The sequence below is a fragment of the Silurus meridionalis genome, chromosome 18 (assembly GCF_014805685.1).
Source record: "Silurus meridionalis isolate SWU-2019-XX chromosome 18, ASM1480568v1, whole genome shotgun sequence".
Classification (NCBI taxonomy): Eukaryota; Metazoa; Chordata; class Actinopteri; order Siluriformes; family Siluridae; genus Silurus; species Silurus meridionalis.
Window position 1 is genome coordinate 23,719,906 of NC_060901.1, and position 20,865 is coordinate 23,740,770.

Here is a 20,865-nt window from a genome sequence, read left to right on the forward strand (position 1 = left end):
TGCTGAAAATACTTGCACATATATTTAACATGCATGGACATAAACCCTAGGTGCACTCTCCCCCTGATTCTTCTGAGGTCTTGAGCAAAGCCAGTTGTTTCTGTGAACATCTGGAATGCTCTTAGTTCTCTTAGCTTTTGAATTACTGATGCAATTATTTTTTGCTTTATGTCCAACTAGTTCAGATGCTGCATGAAGCTTCTCACACTCTGGCGTTGCTGAGAAATCTGCTGCTCTCGTTCCTCCACGTTGGTGGTGATGGTGGTGGTGGTGGTGATGATGATGATGGTGAGGGGCGGGATTGGTTTTCAGACTCACTTCCTTGCATGAAGAAAAAAACGAAAAGAAAAAAAGAAACGGGTCGCCATCTCGAGCGGTGTATTTTTTTTTTTATTCTCGACACCCCACCCCATCCCTTTCCCCCTCCCTCGCTCCCTCCACCACCCACATCCTACATCCCCATCCGTGCTCTCCGTGTTTCTCCGTGGTTCCTGCAGCACATCAGGGAGCGCGAGACTCAATGGCGGCGCCTGTCAAAGAGGAGGATGCTGATGTGGACCGGCGGCCCATCCGGAGAGCCAGATCCAAGAGTGACACCCCTTACCTCACCGAGACCAGGCTCTCGTACACTTTACAGACAGGTAGGACGTGCTGCAGACACGTAGGTGGAGCTATGCATGTGCACAAACATGCATGAATGAATGAATGAATGAATGCATGCATGCATGTGTGTATGCGCGGTGTGCGCGCGTGACAACCCTCTTAGAAAGCCTTTAATGTTGGTCCTATCACCTAGCACATGTCACTGCAGGGTTGCAATGAAAGCGTGATGTCGTGATCCAAGCAGCACTGGTGTGGAAAAAAAAAGAAGCATGCTCACTGATTATGGTTCCTTGCTCCTGTCATTAAAACACATATTGGGAGATCTAGATCTGAAAGAACCTGATGTGACTTCAGACAGTACAGTGCTTTCTAGATCAGTCAGCCAATGCAGATCAGTCAGTCATCAATGCAGACTGATCTGGAAACATTTATCATTCCAATGATGGAGAAAAATATAGTCAAATCTACAATGATGAACCGTCTGCACCAAAAATATCTTCAAGGATGCCCGTGGAACCAGGATGGGCCTGGGTGATTCAACATCCGTGTTTTGCCCAAACGTCATATCACTTATATCAAGATCAACTAAGAGGTACGATGAAGATACAGTGTGTTAAAGTTGGTGTCAAAGAACTTGTGTTTTGGAGCGCAGATCCAGACTGAACACCAGACCTCTTTACCCAACATCAGCACCAGATCTTACTAACGCTCTTAAATGAACACAGCCACTCTCCAAAATCTGCATTCCAGAAGAATGCAGTTAAAAACCTTTTGCTGCTGCTGGTGGCTGAACATTAACGAGATTCCTGAGGATGGTTCATCTTAAGACCCTTGAAAGACGGCTTTGGACTGCAATCGGTATAAACCCTCTGGTACCTTTAACAATAATGTAACTGTAATAAATGGATATTCAGTTTCCTGGTTGAGGATTCTCTGTTGAGTTTCTTCTTCATACGATCTCAGGATGTTTTTTTTATCACCACCATCGCATCTGACTCTCTCATTAGGAACTAAAAGTGGAAAATGTGAAGAATCTCTTGCTAACCTAGTATCAGCTTTATTTATTTATTTATTTAATTTTTTTTTTTTTTGTGTATTAATGCCATGCTGTAAAAGCCCGGAGCACATCATCATCATTGTACTTTAAAAATCACTTTTAATACTTAGGTCTATTTTCCCTGCATTTTTGTTGCATATTGCAATAGTGCAATATGATTTAATTCAATAATAAATAAATAATATGAATCTCTAACCTTGTCCCTAATTATAAAACTAAGCCTCCATTTAATTCGAATCAACGTTCTGGGATGATTTCTGTACATTTACGTGTACACACACTGATTTATTTATTTATTTAACCCCAACTAACACTGCTCATAAAACACACTCAATCCCTCATGGCATAGAATCTACAAGGAAATATTCCTTTGAGAGTCTCGACCATGTTGGTTTGATTGCGTATTTTGTTTTTACGCCGATTGTCCAGTTTTACAGCATCCCAAAGCTGCTCGATTGATTTTTAGATCAGGTGACATGGAGGTCATTGACGAACACTGAACTCAGTGAACCAGTTTAAGATGACTTGTGCTTTCCAATGGGTACGTTATGTAGAAATCGCTAGAATAAGGTAGCCATTGAGGGATGCATATTGCCAGCAAAAATACTCGGTGTCACGTGGTATTTAAACAAATCCCTTTGATCATTTTTGCCTATTTTAACAAATAGGTTTATAACCTATAGCACTATTGAATTCTTGAATCTGATTGGTCAGAAAGCATTGGCTCATTTTGTGTAACAGCATACATTTGTTTTTAAAGCAAAACACAGGTTTATATTAATTCACAATTATTTGGGACTCGTATGGAGGACGCACCACATAATGTAAAAACTATAATAATTAACAATAATCCTCATGAAGATTGTGGTCCTTTGAAGAAGTAAATGCCGACCCAGCAAACATCTAGAGACGTTCCAGCGCAATTTGGATTCCACTTCATGTGGAGTTTGGACACTGGACCTCTTTGAGCGTTTAAAGGTTCTGCCATGGAGAAGCTGGTGTTGGATCTGTGACAATCACAAATCTTGAGCTATTTTATGAGTTGCTCGGATGGGTTCCCCTTTTGAGTCTGGTTCCTCTCAAGGTTTCTTCCTCATAACATCTAAAGGAGTTTTTCCTTGCCACAGTCACCATGTGGGATCATCACATCAGGGATAAATACACACCGTTCACCTTCACTGTTAAATTCTGTAAAGCTGCTTTGAGACAGTGTCTTTCAGCAGGATCGTGGGCCAAGAAATGTTTGTCCCTTGTGGTGATCATCAAACTGGTGACCTCAATTTATTTGACACTTTAGAACCCTACAGAGAAATATTTCCACATGACTCATCAAGAATGGATTCAATTCAAAAATATGATTTGGCTCAAACATGATAATCTCATCAACAGAGTCGTAGCCGGACATTTTACAATGAGGTGGTCAGGTTGGAGCGAGATCCCTATTGGACATTAATAGCACATACATACTATAGCAAGGTAAACACTAAAAGCTAAGATTCAGTGCAAACTGTGGCGTGTGTGTGAGAGAGAGAGAGAGAGAGAGAGAGAGAGAGAGAGAGAGAGAGAGAGAGAGTGTGTGAATGCAGAGGGTTGTGGTCAGCCAAAGGCAAAGGTGAATGTTAGACACTCTCAGGCAGGGGTCTGGTACATGCAGGAAGTCTCTGCTCCTTCTTATCCCTCTCTTACTCTCTCTGTGTGTGTGTGTGTGTGTGTGTGTGTGTGTGTGTGTGTGTGTGTGTGTGCTGTCATATTAATTGGTTTATAGAATTATAGAATCATGTGCATGATGATTATTTTTATTAACTGTTTAATGTTGTTTTAGATTACGCCTGTGGCATTTTGAACTCATGCAAAGTAGAGCGCAGCTATGATGTTCAAAATACGTCATACAGTGTGAGCTTTTGTCAATTCTTGTATTAAACACTGTTCCAAGGCAGCAAATCACATGACATTTTGACCAGACGTTGGTATTCGGGAACATTCGCAAAACCAAATAGTGCCAAATTAAAAAGCACGATAAAATGCTTTTCAATAAAACGAGGGACTCTTATGGAGCCTTCTGGGGAGAGAATGCATGGAGGCTGTGGCCAAAAAAGTGCAAGTCTTATTGTTATGTGTGAGAACTGAACCTGCTACAGCAAAGTCTTTTTGGAGCTCTAGCCTAGCGATATTCCTTCAACTTTTGGATAAAAAAATCCCAGTGGTGCTTACAGGAACATTTGGGAGTCGGTAACCAGTGCTGTTGTTATGTAGGGCAACCATCGTGTTGCAAAGGTCTTGGGAGAGCTGTTAGGCTTTTACACATCAGTAGATGTTTGAATGATTACATACAGAGGTGGATAAGCCTTTTTCTAACCTACAACACTTTTAATACATTCCAGTTTATTAAATATACCATTTTACAGATTATAATATTAAGATGTGTATAATCTGTGTAGGTTTTTTGAGGTAATACTAATGACTAATTAAAATGTCATGTGATTTGCTGCATTTGAAGTGTGTGCAATAAAAAAAACGTTGATTGTGGGGATTGTTCATTCTTTAACTCATCAATGCAAATCAGAACATGTTTGAAGATCTATGTTTCCTTTGCATATTGAATTAGATTTTGGACTGCGATTTTGGAAATTTGTGTACATTCAGACCCACAGGTGTCTGTTCAGCTAGTAAGGAGGCCTGAAATGCCATTCCAATTCATCCCAAAGGTGTCCAATAGGGTTAAGATGCTCGATAGCACGAGATCTTCCAATTCAACCCATGTAAAGCATATCTTCTTAAAGATATGTGCACACAGACGTTGTGATTCTGGAACAGGTTTGGATCTCGTAGTTCAAGTGAAGTGAAAGTTGAGGGACATTCTATACAATTTTGTACACATTTGAGGAAGAATCACATATAGCTGGAAAAAGTCAGGTCTCCAAATGCTTTGTCCAGATCATTGTTACTATCTTGCCAGTCTGTTTGCTCAGTGGTTAAGTCTCAGGATCGGAAGGTGACATGCCATATCTGTAAACACAAATGTAACTTCTAATGATCCTTGGACTTTTCTATAATTTTTTAAATCTTGTATAATGTCTATTTACTTCTATTTACAGAGGGCGCAGAGAGATTAGCTGCGATGCGTTCTGATTCGCTGGTGCCCGGTACTCACACACCTCCCATTCGTCGGCGAAGTAAACTAGCAAGCCTTGGACGACTCTTCAAGCCATGGAAATGGAGGAAGAAGAAAAGCGACAAGTTCAAACAGACATCTGCAGGTACATACACATTTAAAATATGCCACAAATTAGACCTGGAAATCTCTTTATTAGCAATTGCTCTTGGGTGACAGATTGTTTCTTTAGTCTTAGAGAGAAAGATGTCTACACGGCAAAGCAGAGAGGAGTTGATCAAGAGGGGAGTGCTTAAGGAGGTGGACGAGAATGGTATTGACAAGCGTACATAGAGCACTCATCATAACAGTCAAAACATTGAACTTCTATACTTTGTTAGTCAGCAATGTAAGCGCATCGAGATGGTGCTGAGATGTTGTCCGTTTGTCTGTCTTTTTCTTTTTTAAGAGGATCAAGCAGTAGAGAATGAACACATGTGCAGGCCTGAGTTCGACAGATTGGCAGTTATTAGTCCTGTATCTGAGGCCCAGGAAGCAAACGGTGAAGAAACAGGTATAAACTTCTTGTCAGACATTTCACTGTAAGCGCTACAAGTGGATCCTGTTGTTTGTTGAAATTCCCAATACATATACAACAGACATAAAATGTCTACATGAATGGATGCATTCAGTATATGTGTTTCTATTTGCTCTTTTATTTACTTATTTACTTCTTGAATTTAGCTGGTTGTTGTATTGCAGTCAATGCTCCTATTAGGGGTCGCCACAGCGGATCATACGTGTCCATACCGCCTGTCCTCTACATCTGCCTTTTTCTAATTTACTGCATGTGTTTCTTTACCACATCCATAAACCTCCTCCTTTGCCTTCCTCTTTTCTTCCTTCCTGGCAGCGCCATCCACAGCATTCTCCTACCGATATACCCCATGTCCCTTCTCTGCACATGTCTTAACCATCTCAATTGTGCCTCTCTCAACTTGTCTCCAAAACGTCCTACATGCGTTGACCCTCTAATAAACTAGTTTCTAATCCTGTCCATCGTCGTCACTTCCAACAAAAACCTCAATCACTCAAAAGGTCCCACCACAATCACTCTCGCAGATACCCTTCTGTCACAAATCACTCTCGCCACTTACTTTTCCTCACTTCTCTAACACACTTTCCATTACTTTGCACTGTTGACCCCAGGTACTTAAACTCCTCCACCTTCTCCACCTCTACTCCCTGCAACCGCACCACTCCTCTACCCTCCCTCTCATTCACATACATGCACTCTGTCTTACTCCTACTGACTTTCATTCCCCTTCTCTCCATCACATACCTAAACCTCTCCAGGCTCTTCTCCACCTGCTCCCTAATCTCAGCACAAATCACAATATCATCCGCAAACATTATAGTCCATGGAGACTCCTGTCTGACCTCGTCCGTCAACCTGTCCATCACCACTGCAAACAGGAAAGGGCTCAGAGCCGATCCTTGATGCAGTCCCACCTCCACCTTGAACCAGTCTGGCATTTCTACTGCCCACTGAGGTAGAAATGATTGAGGAACAGTGGTGACTGAAGTAAACAAACCATGTAGTTGAGTTAAAGTAGAGATTCACTTTGTAAAATATGACTCCATTAAAAGTAAGTGTCCCTTTAAACTTTCACTTGAGTAAAAGTACAAAAGTATTTGCCTTCAAATGTACTTAAGTATCCAAAGTACTACGATTTATTATGACTATAATGTTCTTATTAGCCTTTTTGTCCCAAGATTTTTTGTTTACTCAACTTGGTTTATGTGAAAAGACTGTTACTTTTAGCACTCCAATCTATTAATAAAATCATATTAACGAGTCAGAATTATTGATATCTATTCAAATTATCATGAGCCCAAAACCGACTTTTAAACTTCTTAAAAAAAAGATCACACAAATAAGGCCACGGGTGTTGTGGCAAGTCCGAGTCTAAAGTTTCTTCCATCATTTACTGGTGTGTATACTTCTTAACTCCTATATCCAAATAAGGAATCTGTATTTAATCTCCATGTGACTCTTGTTTTTGTCTGGCACAGAAACTCACTTACTACAGTTGGAAACTGGGTTGTGTCTAGCAGGTCACACACCAAAGCCGGCTCCATCTACGCCCCCTACGAAAGTCATTCCACTACCAGTTGATGGCATGGACATCCCCCTGACCAAACCGCTGGCACTAAAGCAACCACCTGCCTTACCTCCAAAACCGTATAACAGAATACCCAACCATTTAACAGGTACATTTAAGCGCCTACTCACCATTTTTTTTGTTATCTTCTAGAGGTCAGCCAATTAATCGGTTTGCCAGTTAATTGGCACCATTAGTTGATTGCTGAAACTATTGGCTATCGTTAAAAATCCATACAGATGGTTTTTCCGGGTTGCTTTATAGACTATGAGAGCGGCCTCTAGAGGCGAATCATTGACACTGCAAATCTGAAGTGTCTTTTTGTTTGTTTAATTCATTTCAGATGATTTTTTTTTTTATTTTACTGAATATTTATTCATATATTTAATATACTCATTTATTTTACATTTTAGCACATTTTCATTAATCATTATTTTTAATTCTTTTGGAATATCCAGTATCCTTTTTAATTAGTTTAAACTGATTAATCAGTTCTCTGCAAGTACAATCCAACCCAGCTATCAGTATAATGAAACCCCACTATCGATCGACCTCTATTCTCTTTGTCCTTTTCCTCACACACCCCAACATGACTGAAATTCTTTCCGCTTGCTCATTCACGCCTAACGCTTGGTTTCTTGTCGTTCTCTAGACCCGATAGGGAAATTCTCCCCACCACTCCCCCCCAAAAAAGTGATGATATGTGAGCCGGTGCCCTCTTTCCAGCTCAGATATCCACAACCCTCAAGCATGCACACACACTCCCTAACCCACACACACCCTCTGCAGCACAGCACACTCCCGCTTTCCCTCCATCCCCCAAGCCGTATCATTGAGGAGCTGAACAAAACTCTTGTGTTTACCATGCAGAGACTGGAGAGGTGAGTGGATGTGCTTTTGGAGTGTGCTTGTGTATTTGTCAGTATCTCTTATAGTCATGCTTTACATAGTGGTACATTCTGCATTGGTGCAACATGTAACATTGCCCCCTAGTGCACACATTTATATGCTATTCAGCCCTAACAGCTATGCTCCATCCTCTACAGTTCTGTACTCCAGGCTGTGCCCTCAGTCCAAATGGAGAGCGAAGACGAGAAGGAGAACAGAGATACACCGACACACCAACTTCTGCCCAACGCCCACGTTTTCAACACGCACCCCAGCAACATGCTCGCACTCAACACCCGCATGTACATCCCACCCACACCTGAAGAAGAAGACGATGAGGAGGAAGAAGATGACGACACTTTATTTACAAGTAGGTGGCTGCTTTTTCGTCAGGCAGTGATTTAATGATTAAATTAAATTTTTTTTGCTCATTGTTTTGAGAATGCACTTACTAGTTTGCAAATATTAAAGATGATTCGAGAAATGCTCCAAAGCAGCTGAGAAAAACCGTAACCGATTTTATAGAACTAGTTGATCATTGGTTGATGTTGATGCCATACGCTCTCCTACATTAGTGACATTCAAGATTCATCTGCACAATGAATCAATTCAAGACATTAAAAAAAATATGGATTCAAGCACAACAAATTATAAAAAACAGTTTAACAATTTTGCATTTAATGACATCATATAAATGAATCTGAAAAATCAGGCCACTATGGGAAAGGCCAGAAAGGTATTGTGCTTGTGGGGTATATGTTATGACCTGCCCCCTACTGGTGAAATTTTATTTTATTATTATTTTTTTTTTAATCAAAAGTCTTATGAAGCAAGCGATTTGAGGAGGAGTATATATATATATATATATATATATACACCAGATGCACACCTGCATTTAGGTCAGATTCTATTTGCAAACTGAAAAATCCACAATAGTTACAAAAATTTTTTACGTCCTTTTCAGCTTGATGGTAAAATCCCACTCCCAAAGGAATTGGGACCATGCAAGTTACATACAAAATACTCCACAATGTACCATGAAATTTTGGAGCACAGCATATTTACGATTATTGGACATGAACGACTTTGTTTTTCTTTCAACTTTGTGTGTGATGGCAGGTACTCTGGCTCTGAGGATCCTGAGGAAAGACTCACTTGCAATAAAACTGAGTAACCGGCCATCAAAGAGAGAGCTGGAGGACAAGAACATTCTGCCCATGTTGACTGACCAGGAGAGACTCGAGTGCAGACAGCAAATTGGCACGAAACTCACACGGTCAGTGTATATACATATATATATATATATATATACACAGTATCTCACAAAAGTGAGTGCAAACCTCACATTTCAGTAGATCTTCTCACAGGAAAATCCTATAGAAATGAAATGGATATATTGTAGAGTAGTCAATGCACAGCTTGTATAGCAGTACAAGTTAAATGTCCTCTAGAAATTACTCAACATAGGCATTATTGTCTAAATAGCTGGAAAAAAAAGAAGAGTACACCCTCAATGAAAACAGCTGTAACCGCACAAAGCCACATGTCCTGTTCATCATATGTGCCCTGGTGAGAAGTACCAAGAAAATTGTGTCTTGCCTGCAGTCAAGCATGGTGGTAACAGCATCGTGGTCTGGGGCTGCAGGAGTGCTGACATTCTGAAGCAGAACATTTTTGCCCTCCCTTCAGAAACTGGGACGAACGTCAGTTTTCCAACATAATAACAACCCCAAACACACCACCAAGATGACAACTGCCTTGATGAGGAAGCTGCAGGTGATGGAGTGGCCAAGTATATCTCCAAACCTAAACCTTATTGAGCACCTGTGGGGCATCTTCAAGCAGAAGGAGGAGAAGTGCCATGTGTTTATCATCCAGCAGCTCCGTGATGTCATTATGGAGGAGTGGAAGAGGATCCCAGCAACAACCTGTGCAGCTTTGGTGAATTCCATACCAGGAGGATTAAGGCAGTGCTGCAATTGCATTTGTCACATGACTAATTTGTTTGGCTGATTTTCCCGGTCTCGCACAACAGATCAAAAAAACTTATAGGGAATCACCTCAATTGGTAGTATCTGTTGATGTCTCTCTGTTTGTAGGAGGCTCAGCCAGAGACCAACTGCAGAGGAGCTTGAGCAACGAAACATCTTAAAACGTAAGCAGAAATGGACAAAAATAAATAAATATTTCACACACATTTGGAACATCTACAGTGACCAAATTATGGAGAAAATAGGGAGCACTAACATTATATAATGATTAAATAAGTTAACACATTTACTTTTTCTGTGTCTGGTAGCACGAAATGAGCAGGAGGAACTCGAGGAGAAGCAAGAGCTAAAGAAAAGGCTGTCACGGAAGGTGAGATAATGAGAACAGATAAACACAAATACTATTAGAGGTTGACCGGATAATCGGAGTTGCTGAATAATCTGCACAGATAGTTAACTGCTGGAAAAAATCCATACAGATAGTTTTTCCCCGTTGCGTTGTACAGTACGAGAGCGGCCTCTAGAGGCGGATCACTGATGCTAACGTGCTCTTTATTTGAAGTGGGTTTTTTGTTTGATTTTTTGACATTTTAGATTGGTTTTAATCATTTGGAGTGTTTTTGTTTCAGTTTGAATGCATATCCCTTGTTTTCCTCAATATTTATTAATATAATTAACATAAAAATATGCTCATTAAAATAAATATTGATGTTTTAGTAGTGTTTTTTATTTTTGTAATAAAATTCTGCACTATGTTGGATCTATTTTGATTTTTTTTTTCTTCCAGTATTCCAACCCAGCTATCGGTATAGTAAACTCCACTATCGTTCGACCTCTAAATACTATAGTGTAGCGTAGTAATGTAGGATTGTCCGAGTAGATGTTAAAGTAGAATTATGAACCATTTTCATAATTGATTTTTCTTTCTTTGCTGGATAGATTGATTATAAATAGTATAGGTTTATACATTTTCCTTTTTGTGTCCTTTTAGTTAAGTCAAAGGCCAACAGTTGAGGAACTGCGGGAGGCGAAAATTCTTATTCGGTTCAGCGACTATGTGGAAGTGGCTGAAGCTCAGGACTATGACAGAAGGGCAGACAAGCCGTGGACCCGACTTACCGCTTCAGACAAGGTCGACCAGACAAAGAATCCGGTTACAAGTACATTTTTGGAATAAGCTTCTTCTCCAATTAAATCGTAGTCATTTGTGGAGTTATGGGTTATTTTTACTTCCTAGGCTGCTATCAGAAAGGAGCTCAACGAGTTCAAAAGCACAGAGATGGAGGTCCACGAATCAAGTAGACATCTAACCAGGTGACCGTGTGAACTTGGATATCTCACTACCCTGATTTTAAAATCAAGCTCACTGGCTTTCTTCCTTCTTTATTCCAGGTTTCATCGACCATAGTGCTGATTGCTGGGCAGAAGCACAGGGCATTACCAATGACTAATTCACCTCTGGGACAGACGAAGTCTAATGTGCTGGGATAAAACAATGCAAAGAATTGGGACTAAACACAGAGAGATTCTGATCTAATATCAGGAGAAGAAACAAGTTCCCAAGATGACCTGACCCACCTAGATTCAACAATCTATAACCAAAATGGACTGAACATGTATATGTGTGTGTGTGTGTGTGTGTGTGTGTGTGTGTGTGAGAAATTTGTGCTCTGGAAGTACACTTAAAAATTCTTTCCTGGTGTTGTTTGTTCGCTGAAACAAATAAGGTGGGTGTAAATTTGTGCACGCAGCCCTGTAACTGGTCAAAAACCCCTTTTTGTACGTGTCAAACAAGAAACAAACCAACGGAAACGAGAGAATCTTTAAAAAAAAATCTATAAAGAAAATCGTACGTTTTAAATATTCTGACTTAATATACATTAACCTACACTTAGTTTCCATTTCTCCAGCGTCGTCATTCTAGCAGTAACGGACAAAAGCCATTTTCCACAAGTGAAACCAAAAGAATCCAGATGTCATCATCTCACCCTGGCTGTAACTAGGGTTGCAAAATTCCGGGAATTTTCAAAACTGGAAACCTTCCATGGGAATTAACGGGAATATATGGGAATTAATGGGAATAAACTGGGAGGGTAAAACAAAAAAAGATGTCCATCTTGGTGATATTCACATAAATGAAATAAATATTATATAAATGTACGTTTATAACTTCCTTGTGCTGTGTGTTTGTATAATTTCGTTGCACAATAGCTAACAATTGAATAAAAAGGTAAAAAAAATTGAATTTTTTAAAATATGTATTACTTTGCATGCAGTTCAGCTTAAATCGAAACATATTGTTCTGTCATATGTTTGTATCGGATACAGTTCAAATCAATTTTTCCAAATTTCTAATTAATTCCTATAAATTCCCACCAATTCCTGGTAAATTTCCAATTTGTAATATTTCCCAGATGAAGTTCCCATGGAAAGTGTCTGGAAATTTAAATTGAATTTTCCACCACTTTGCAACCCTCACCTGCATTAATAGGTTTTCCTGTTTGACAGTTGCACCAAACAAGTGACCGAACCAAGCAATAATATGTCCGTGTGTCCTGAATGTCTGGTCTTGACGTGTCGATTGTGGCTCTAACGCGGAGTCTTGAAGCAGGTGCTTGATCTTCATGAACGTTGGGTGAGGATTTAGAACGTACTCCTCTGTCTGTCTGTGCTGTTTACACCTGTGTACACCTGTTTACACGACAGAAGCTGAATACAACTTTTTTTTCACATATTATTGAGAACAAAAATCATTTGCTGTTTTGGTGCTTTCGTGCTTTTTTTTCCCCTGGTGTGTTTCGTTTACAGTTTCCCTCGAACGCTCCTCTCCTGCTGCTATTAGCTGAGATTTAACGAAAGGAGGGGGCGCACATCTTGTTCTAACTTCCTTGTTTTTTGATGATGTATGCGGTTTCAGACGTAGAAGAACACCTATTAAAAAGATTTGAAGTAAGACATGAAAGAGTTTTGGTCTCAAATGTTTTTTTTTTTGTGTGTTTTTATACGAACCAGGTGACTGCAGGATCTCTGATCTCAAAGACAGTTTCTATGCACATTACATGGTCATTTGCCTGCCTGCCATTTTGGAGAACAACAAAGTTGTAGCTCAGTGTTTAAGCTCTGTTCAGTTCAAATTCCAGCTCCTCTTATGTCACTGTTGGAACCTTAAATACTCAGTTGTATGAATGAGATCATTGTAAGCAAATCTGGATTACAAAAGTCCTAAGAGGCTATGAGTTATGTTTTTTCCTTAATTTTCTTTGAGGCACCGCCAGCACCATGGACAGTAACCGTAACCATTTGCAGGCGAAGGCACACCTGGTAGCTGATGAGTCTAATAAGCGTGCGCTTTGCCTCAGTGCCGTTAGTCCGTGTGGCGTGATTGGCTATGGTTATTATCAGTGGTGCTGCGACGATGCTGCTTCTAGATCATAGTCTTATGCTGAATGAGTTATAATGAGATCAAGCAAACAACTTTGGTTATGTCGAGATCACGAGAAAATGGTATATTACCATTTTTATTTATCGAACACGGAGCGATCCAACACAGAAACTCAATCAATTATTAAAGACGATCAACCATGTTCCATCAGATAAAAATGTCATTCAGATTGACCTTCGGATCAAGTCGTTCACGTGAACATTTTCGATTCCAGCCAAATCGAGTAGTTTCATATCGATGCAATTTTCCAGATGCTCATCCAAAGCGATTTCTCGTCCGACGTTATTTGGCTGCATGGAAACGTAGCCAAGGAGCTGCAGATCAAAACATCTGCAGAGCACAAGTTGCTCACAGGCACCACACAGGTCTCAGTGTGCATTCATGCTCCATAGTTCATAAGGGTTAAACAGAGTGCATAGGCGTCCCGCAGTACTTGTGCCACAGTTCTATGGCTTTGGTCACTATGGCGTCCATGTTTTCCTGTGGTATCTATACAAGGAGCAAAAAAAAAATTGACTTAAAATACAATTCATTGGTGTCGGATGGAAAACAAGGACAATCGTTTCGACGTGTTTTTATTATCCTGAGTGGAAAAACAATTCCTGTATTCACGATGGAAAGCTCATTTCTGTCAGCAAACTTTTTAAAGGGTGTGAATGAGTTGGAAAGCTATTCTACAATACAAGGTTTTGTATAAACAGCGACAGCCTCAAGGACTAGCCCTAGGCTTTGCATGATAAAGTAGTTTTGAACAAACAAGTTTTTCTGTTTCTGGAAATCGGTCGGCGTATACGCGGCAGGTGCGGCTCACAGAGACGAGGTTATACAAACTAGAGTCGCTATATACGCCATTATTCCAGGTATGGTCATTAAAAAAAGAGCAAATAAAGCCTTCGGCGCCTTAACAATGCAAATTTGGATATATGAAGGGGAATATGTCCCAACAGCCTACAATGAGGATATATAAATTGTGTGTGTGTGTGTGTGTGTGTGTGTGTTTTTGCTCACATTGCTCAGGAATTTTACCACTGCGTCCGGTCGACTCATTCCCATGAGCTTGATCTTGTAGCTCAGCAAAATCTCCATCGCCACGAAAACCAAGATTTTACAGGAGCCGCTGATCACCTTGTCCCAGACTCTGAGGACACACACATGATAAAACATAAAGAGAATATACAAAATGAAACATAAAAAACATATTCTATTTACAATAAAACTAAAAAATAATAACGCTTAAATATAAAATATATACCGAACTTCCAAAAGTTAAGAAAAATCAGCTCATTTTAAATTTGATGGCTCTCAAAAAAAATAAAATAATACAACTTGAGACAAAGCCGTGTGTACAACTGTGAAGCATCACGCCGTCTGTCTGTATACATCTGCAAACTGAGGAGAGCAGTTGCTGAAGTTCTGGGAGAGAAATGTTATCCCACATGTGTCTGATACACGATTCTAGCTGCTCAACAGTTCTGGGTGTTCTTTGTTGTATTTTTCGTTTCATGGGTCATCCAAGAGTAATAACTGAACAGCCGGCCAGAAGAAAGTATCTCAGCGTTAGATATTAGTCTGATATTCATGAACAATAGCATGCTGCATTTTGGAGAGAAGGAAAACCCAAAGTGGTAGCTAAAGTGTTGGCTTTTGGATTAGAAGGAAGCGAGTTCCCAAATCACTTTAAGGTCCGTGATGCAAGGCCCTTAAATACTTATAAAAATCATTGTTAGTTTAAGGAATCATTTCCTCAGTTTTTCACTCGAATTCCCAAAACAATACCCTACAATGGCAATGTGAAAGAAGTTTGTTTAAAAATGTATTGAAAATAAAAAAAGATCTCATGTACATAAGTATGTATATCCATATGTAAATGAGTATTTAAAAAAAAAAAATTATAATAAATAAAAAAAAAAACTAACTTCCTTTAGTTCCTGCCTGCCAAACTAGGATTTCTTCAGAACTAGTAGAACTTTCATTCAGGGAAATGAAGGTTTCTCATTTCCTGGCCTAATACTAAAGGTGAAGTTCCTCGACTGTGAACTCGTTTGCAGACTATAAAGGCCAAAGTCAAAAAGTTGATTCGAGACTCTGAATAATGCAGTGCATGCAACTCTAATCCTTTGGTTGTGTTTTTGTTTTGACAAAACCTCCAGTCAAAGAGTGCGCAGAGGAACACTATAGATGATGGGATTAAGAACATGCTGCTGCTACTAACACGAGGCATGTTGCCCGTTGTTTAAAAATGCATAGATGGAAGATCCGCTAATTAACTCCGTTTTTTTACCGTCTTAATCCAGGAGGTTTAACTTATGTCAATTGTTGGAAACTTTCCAGACCTCGAGGGCAGGATGACAAAAATGTTTGTTCAGCTAAACCCTAGTGGAGTTGGATGATGGGTATGATCAGGTTTGGGACGTAAACATTTGCAAGCAGGAGAAAACCCAGGGAAGAAGAAATCATTCCTTGGAATTTAGGCTAAACTGAACATTATGAGGCGACTATTTGACTGAGCCTCGAATCAATCAAACTTGTCCAACTTGCACACACTTGGCTGCTCTTAAGAATGCCTGCTAGCCATAACAGTTAGTCTTATATATGCATTTTGATTTGAACGATGCAGAGATGATTTAGCACTGGCAGCAAAAACAGAATGACCAGTGTTGGGGCTGTGCATTTCACACCTTGTCCTTCAGTGACGCCGTACCTGAATTAATCCACCTCTTAATACCACCATAATGATGCCACGGCTATAGAAACCATCAATACTGTAGAGAAACGCAGTAGAACAAAGAGCTGCATCACAGACAGGAATCTCATACAGTGAGAATGAATGCAGTTACTTTAACATGAAACCAATTCAACAACTCTCCTTTCACTGTAGCCACAGCTGCACCACCCGCATACATCATATCTTGCAGAAGCATCAATATTTACCTCATAAATTTACCCTGGTGCATTTTTTCTGTGCATTACAGTTTTTCGGGGGATCTGAAATCAAGGCGAATTCTGTGTTTTTGTAGAAATTCTACAAGAAAGAAACCGCAAAAGTATAAATGGTCCATGAAAAAGCTTATATTTTTTGAACTGTTATGGCTGACTTTGAGGTCTGACTAGTGCTCTGATCATCCAATCAAAGGACGTAAAAATGGCGATATTATTGGGCGCCTGCTAGATGACCCCAGTGTCGCTACAGGCACCCAAACTGTTGATTCTAATGGCAGATTTCTTTAACCTTGGCAACACATGATGGCTGAAATCTGATTGGATAAAAACTCTAATAAAAACAGACACTCCTGAATGCAGTGCAACCGAGAGAAAAGATAAAACAAAGACAATTGACTATTGGGAATGATTAAGTATATATTTGTGAAAAGAAAAATATTCTGATCTCTAGGCCAGAAAAGAAAGACATTTAAAAAAATGGTTGATTTTTGCTTAGAGTGCAGATTTCCAGATGTTAAGGAAATCGATCAGTGCTAACCTCTGTAGGCTGGACTCTGGCAAGCAGTCTGCAAAACAGCGTCTGAACCAAAGGTTATAAGGCAGTACAGCCAGACTGCCTGAAGCGTGCAGGTGTGCTAAAAGACGACTGTCCTCCTGAGACAGGAAATACTCCAGACTCTTGGGCTGAGAGAGAGGGAGAAAAAAAAAACATGGATCATCTGTAATACATCATGTTGATCTTTAGAATGTCCAATTTTACTCCTTGTGATGGACAAAAGTATTAGGACAAGTGGTTCTTCCCCAAACTGTTACAGATAAGTTGTACACACAATTGTATAGAATGTCCATATCTAGTAGAACATCTTCCCAGAAGAGTGGAGGTTCTTATAACAGTAAATGGAGACTAAATGTGGAGTGGGATGTTCAAAAAACATCAAATCATATGGTGAGGTGTCCACAAACTTTTGTCCATATACTGTATTGCCAATAATTGTGTAATACTAGGAGATACTTATTCCAGGAGTATTATATTAATATAAAGTCCAGAAGGCAGCAAAAGGTACAAACCAGGTGAGGTATGGAGTCGCCGAACTTGTGATTGAATTGGTTGACGAAGGACCTAATCAGCCAATAGCAGTCCACCGGATCATCCACAATCTCCTCCATCACCCTGGCAATAGCCAAGAAATCTTCATCCTCTTCACTCTCAGATAAAAAAAAAAATCGATGTTAAAAGCAACTCATTTTCATACATTTTTTTTTTTACAGACATTCTCTTTCTCATCTCAGCTAATCTCACATCTTTCTCTTTAGTTCCAGTTTTGTTTTAGGTGCACTGAAAACTAGAATGAATTCAATTCTACTGCAAGATCTTGACATCTTTGTAGCCTTCCATACTCCTCATCCCAGTTCTCTTATTGAGAACATTTTGTAAATATTGTAGTATTTTTTCCCCCTAATTTTTTCCAATATTATTTACTTTGTAAAATTATGATAAACCCCTGCATAGAACAGAAACAGACACAAGAACAGGAACTTACAGGTTTCGTGAGATCTGAGCGGCAAGGCAACTGCTGCTTCTCCAGTTGATGCATGCGAGGCAGAGCTCGGTGTTTGGTGTGCCGTTGTTCACAAAGCGCATCGCCAGTAGAGCTTCTTTTATATCCGTATACTGCTCTTTCCTGTAACGGGCTACCAGTGCATGAGAATCGCTGTGTGGAGGCAGGATACCTGAAAAAACATGGACTCTCAAAAGTAATTCCTTCAGAGTTCACTTGCGTAATAGATAATAGACAGATACTATAGCTTTAAAAAAAAAGCCCATTGTTCTCACCAAGCAGAACTTTCCATACATGGATCCTGTACATAGAGGGTAACGGAAATCTCTGACTGAACGTACTCAACTTTTCCACGTCTGAAAGCCGAAGTTTTGTGCAAATAGACATTTGGCATAGAAAAAGAAAATGTCCATGTTTATTGCACAGAAACAATAGGAACTACTTCTTACAGAACACAGAACATGATCGTATGAATCAGGTATTTATGGACAGGAATAAGGCGAACAACTTCTCTTACCGAGGGGATTGTCCTTGAGAAGAATTTCAAGTGACTTTTTCTCTTCCACGCCCCTGAAGCCCACCTTTTCATAATAGGCTGATCTGAAGTTCCTCTGAGGATCCTCTGCCATATTTGCAGCCTGAAATGAAGAATATAAGGCTGAAATATAACCACTGTAAAAAAATCACATACATTTTAAGGGGGACGGGGTTTTTCGGGACAGGTACAGTTCCCTCTGGAATGTATCAAGTGTTTGTTTAGTCTCAGATGCGTTTCATTTTGAACATCCCATGTAGTCCCATTTGCGCTAATAATAACCTCCAATCACTCTCTAGATTTGTGCACATTCAGCCTCAAGGGTGTTAGTAAAGTCAGGTACTGATGTAGGGGAGGTGAGGAGGTCTGGAGTGCCGGACAAATTCATCCCTAATGGTGTTTAATAGGGTTGAGGTCAGAGCTCCAGGGCAGAAGAAGCATGCTATACATGCTTTAACATGGAGTTGGCTTTGTGCATAAAGGCATGGTCATGCTGGAACAGGTTTGGGTCTCGTAGTTCAAGTGATGGAAAATATTTGAAGGGAAATGCTACTCCAAAAGACATCCTATAAAATTGTGTCCTTCTATGTTGTGGTAAACATTTGGGGAGGAACCACATATGGCTGGAAAACTGGCTGTGGTCTTAATACACGTGCTTATATAGTGTAGATTCAATACTTTTACAAGACATTGTATTGAATCTATCCATCCATCCATCCATCCATCCATCCATCCATCATCCATCAAATTAATGTTGCTTAAATAATTAAATGGTCTGTTCTATAAAAAATATATATAATGTTTATTTGTTAATAATAAATCTATAATACATTTGATTAAAGAGCAAAAACCAAAACAAAACACAAAAACAAAAAAGGGACTTATTTACTTCCGGAAACTTGCGCATGCGCGTAAATCTCGTGTCGATATCCGGTACAGTACCGGAAATATTGTACTGCTGCTATTATTATTATTATTATTATTATTATTATTATTATTATTATTATTATTTTAATTTACGACCATGTGCATGCACGCATCTAGAGAGGAAAAACGTGCTCTAATCTGCTTAAAACTACAAATAAAGCTAACTGCCGTTTTATGCACGTTTTTCAATACCAGGGCTCTGCCCCTCCTCCGTTTATTATAACGATTAACGTTAAAAATGCACTAAAAATATATTAAAAACTCACCACTTTGACCGCCTCCAGGTACAGGCCGCAGTGGGATCCTCGGGCTTTCCCAGCTCTCAAACCCCGGCTTTCATGAGTCCTGTCCGCGTAACCCGCTGTTCCTCCCCGCTGTATTTCCGCTGTGCAGCACGGCGCTGTGGTGGAATAATACTGCCCTGTGAGAACTATGGCAAACCAAAAGAGTCATAAACACCTCAAAATGCGTCCTGTCCTTCTAAACAGGCGAAGAAGTCCACAAGTAGACAATGACGGGATTATGAGGCACTTATGACATGTCACTAAGGGCGTGTTCACTATAGTGGGGAAAAGATATGTGGCATTCGCTCTGTGACAGACAGACTGCAGAACAGCCAGACAGCCAGACAGACAGATAGATAGAGTACCCTTTTTAACGTAAAATAAGTGTGTTTGAAATCTTTAAAAGTAATCAAAAAAATATAAAAAAAAATAAAAATCACATACACAAGTATTCACAGCCTTTGTTTAATACTTTGTTGAAGCTCCTTTGGCATCAGTAACAGCAAGTCTTTTTCAGTATGATGCTACAAGCTTGGGACACCTATTTTTGGACAGTTTCTCCCATTGTTCTTTGTAGAACCTCTCACGCTTCATCAGGTTCGATAGGGAGTGTCGGTGCACAGGAATTTTCAGATCTCTCCAGAGATGTTCAGTCGGGTTCAAGTCAGGGACCTCAAGGACTTTCACAGAGTCGTCCCATAGCCACTCCTTTGTTATCTGTTTAGGGTCGTGGTCCTGTTGGAAGATGATCCATCACCCCAGTCTGAGGTCCAGAGCACTCTGGATTAAATTTTCATCAAGGACGTCTCTGTACTCGATCCTGACTTATCTCTCAGTTCCTGCCTAAAAAACAGCCCCACAGCATGATGCTGCCATCACCATGTAGGGATGGTATTGGCCAGGTGATGGGCGGTGGCTGGTTTTCTCCAGACATGACACTTGGCATTTAGGCCAAAGAGTTCAGTCTTTCTTTGTCATAGTCTGAGAGACCTTCAAGTGCTTTTTGGCCAACTCCAACTCTGTCATGTGCCTTTTACTGAGGAGTGGCTTTCATCTGGCCACTCTACCATACAGTCCTGATTGGTGGAGTCCTGCAGAGACGGTTGTTCTTCTGAAAGGTTTTCCTGTTTTTACAGAGAAAGGCTGGAGCTCTTCAGAGTGACCTTCGAGTTCTTGGTGACTTCCCTGACTAAGGCTCTTCACTCCAGTCGCTCAGTTTAGCCTGGTGTCCCTCTCTAGGAAATGTCCTAATGGTTCCAAACTTCTTTCATTTATGGAATGCTGCAGAAATTTTTCAGTACCCTTCCCCAGATCTATGCCTACAGATCTTAGATCTACAGACAATTCCTTAGAATTCATGGCTTAGTTTGTGCTCTGATATGT

At 40.0% G+C, this 20,865-nt stretch overlaps 2 protein-coding genes across 3 annotated transcripts; one reads left to right on the plus strand and one right to left on the minus strand.

Moving 5' to 3' along the window:
• The first annotated feature begins 363 nt into the window (after positions 1-363).
• phactr1 (phosphatase and actin regulator 1) lies at positions 364-13,501 on the plus strand. 2 transcript variants are annotated; one of them, XM_046874197.1, is made up of 13 exons: positions 364-641; positions 4,756-4,917; positions 5,005-5,085; positions 5,221-5,325; positions 6,828-7,025; positions 7,569-7,797; positions 7,963-8,174; positions 8,924-9,080; positions 9,904-9,959; positions 10,104-10,165; positions 10,787-10,927; positions 11,033-11,109; positions 11,188-13,501. In XM_046874197.1, the coding sequence occupies exons 1-13, from the start codon at positions 521-523 to the stop codon at positions 11,201-11,203; spliced, it is 1,617 nt and encodes a 538-aa protein (XP_046730153.1). In that variant the 5' UTR covers positions 364-520; the 3' UTR covers positions 11,204-13,501. The 2 variants fall into 2 exon arrangements, with proteins under 2 accessions (XP_046730153.1, XP_046730154.1); XM_046874198.1 differs by having other exon boundaries at positions 6,870-7,025.
• On the minus strand, positions 13,287-19,776 carry tbc1d7 (TBC1 domain family, member 7). The gene is given in 9 exon segments (XM_046874199.1): positions 13,287-13,726; positions 14,246-14,375; positions 16,716-16,861; positions 17,246-17,383; positions 17,719-17,777; positions 17,780-17,908; positions 18,012-18,092; positions 18,254-18,374; positions 19,465-19,776. Coding segments are annotated over 8 exon segments (882 nt in total). The 5' UTR covers positions 18,366-18,374; positions 19,465-19,776; the 3' UTR covers positions 13,287-13,639.
• Between the last annotated feature and the right edge of the window lie 1,089 nt (positions 19,777-20,865).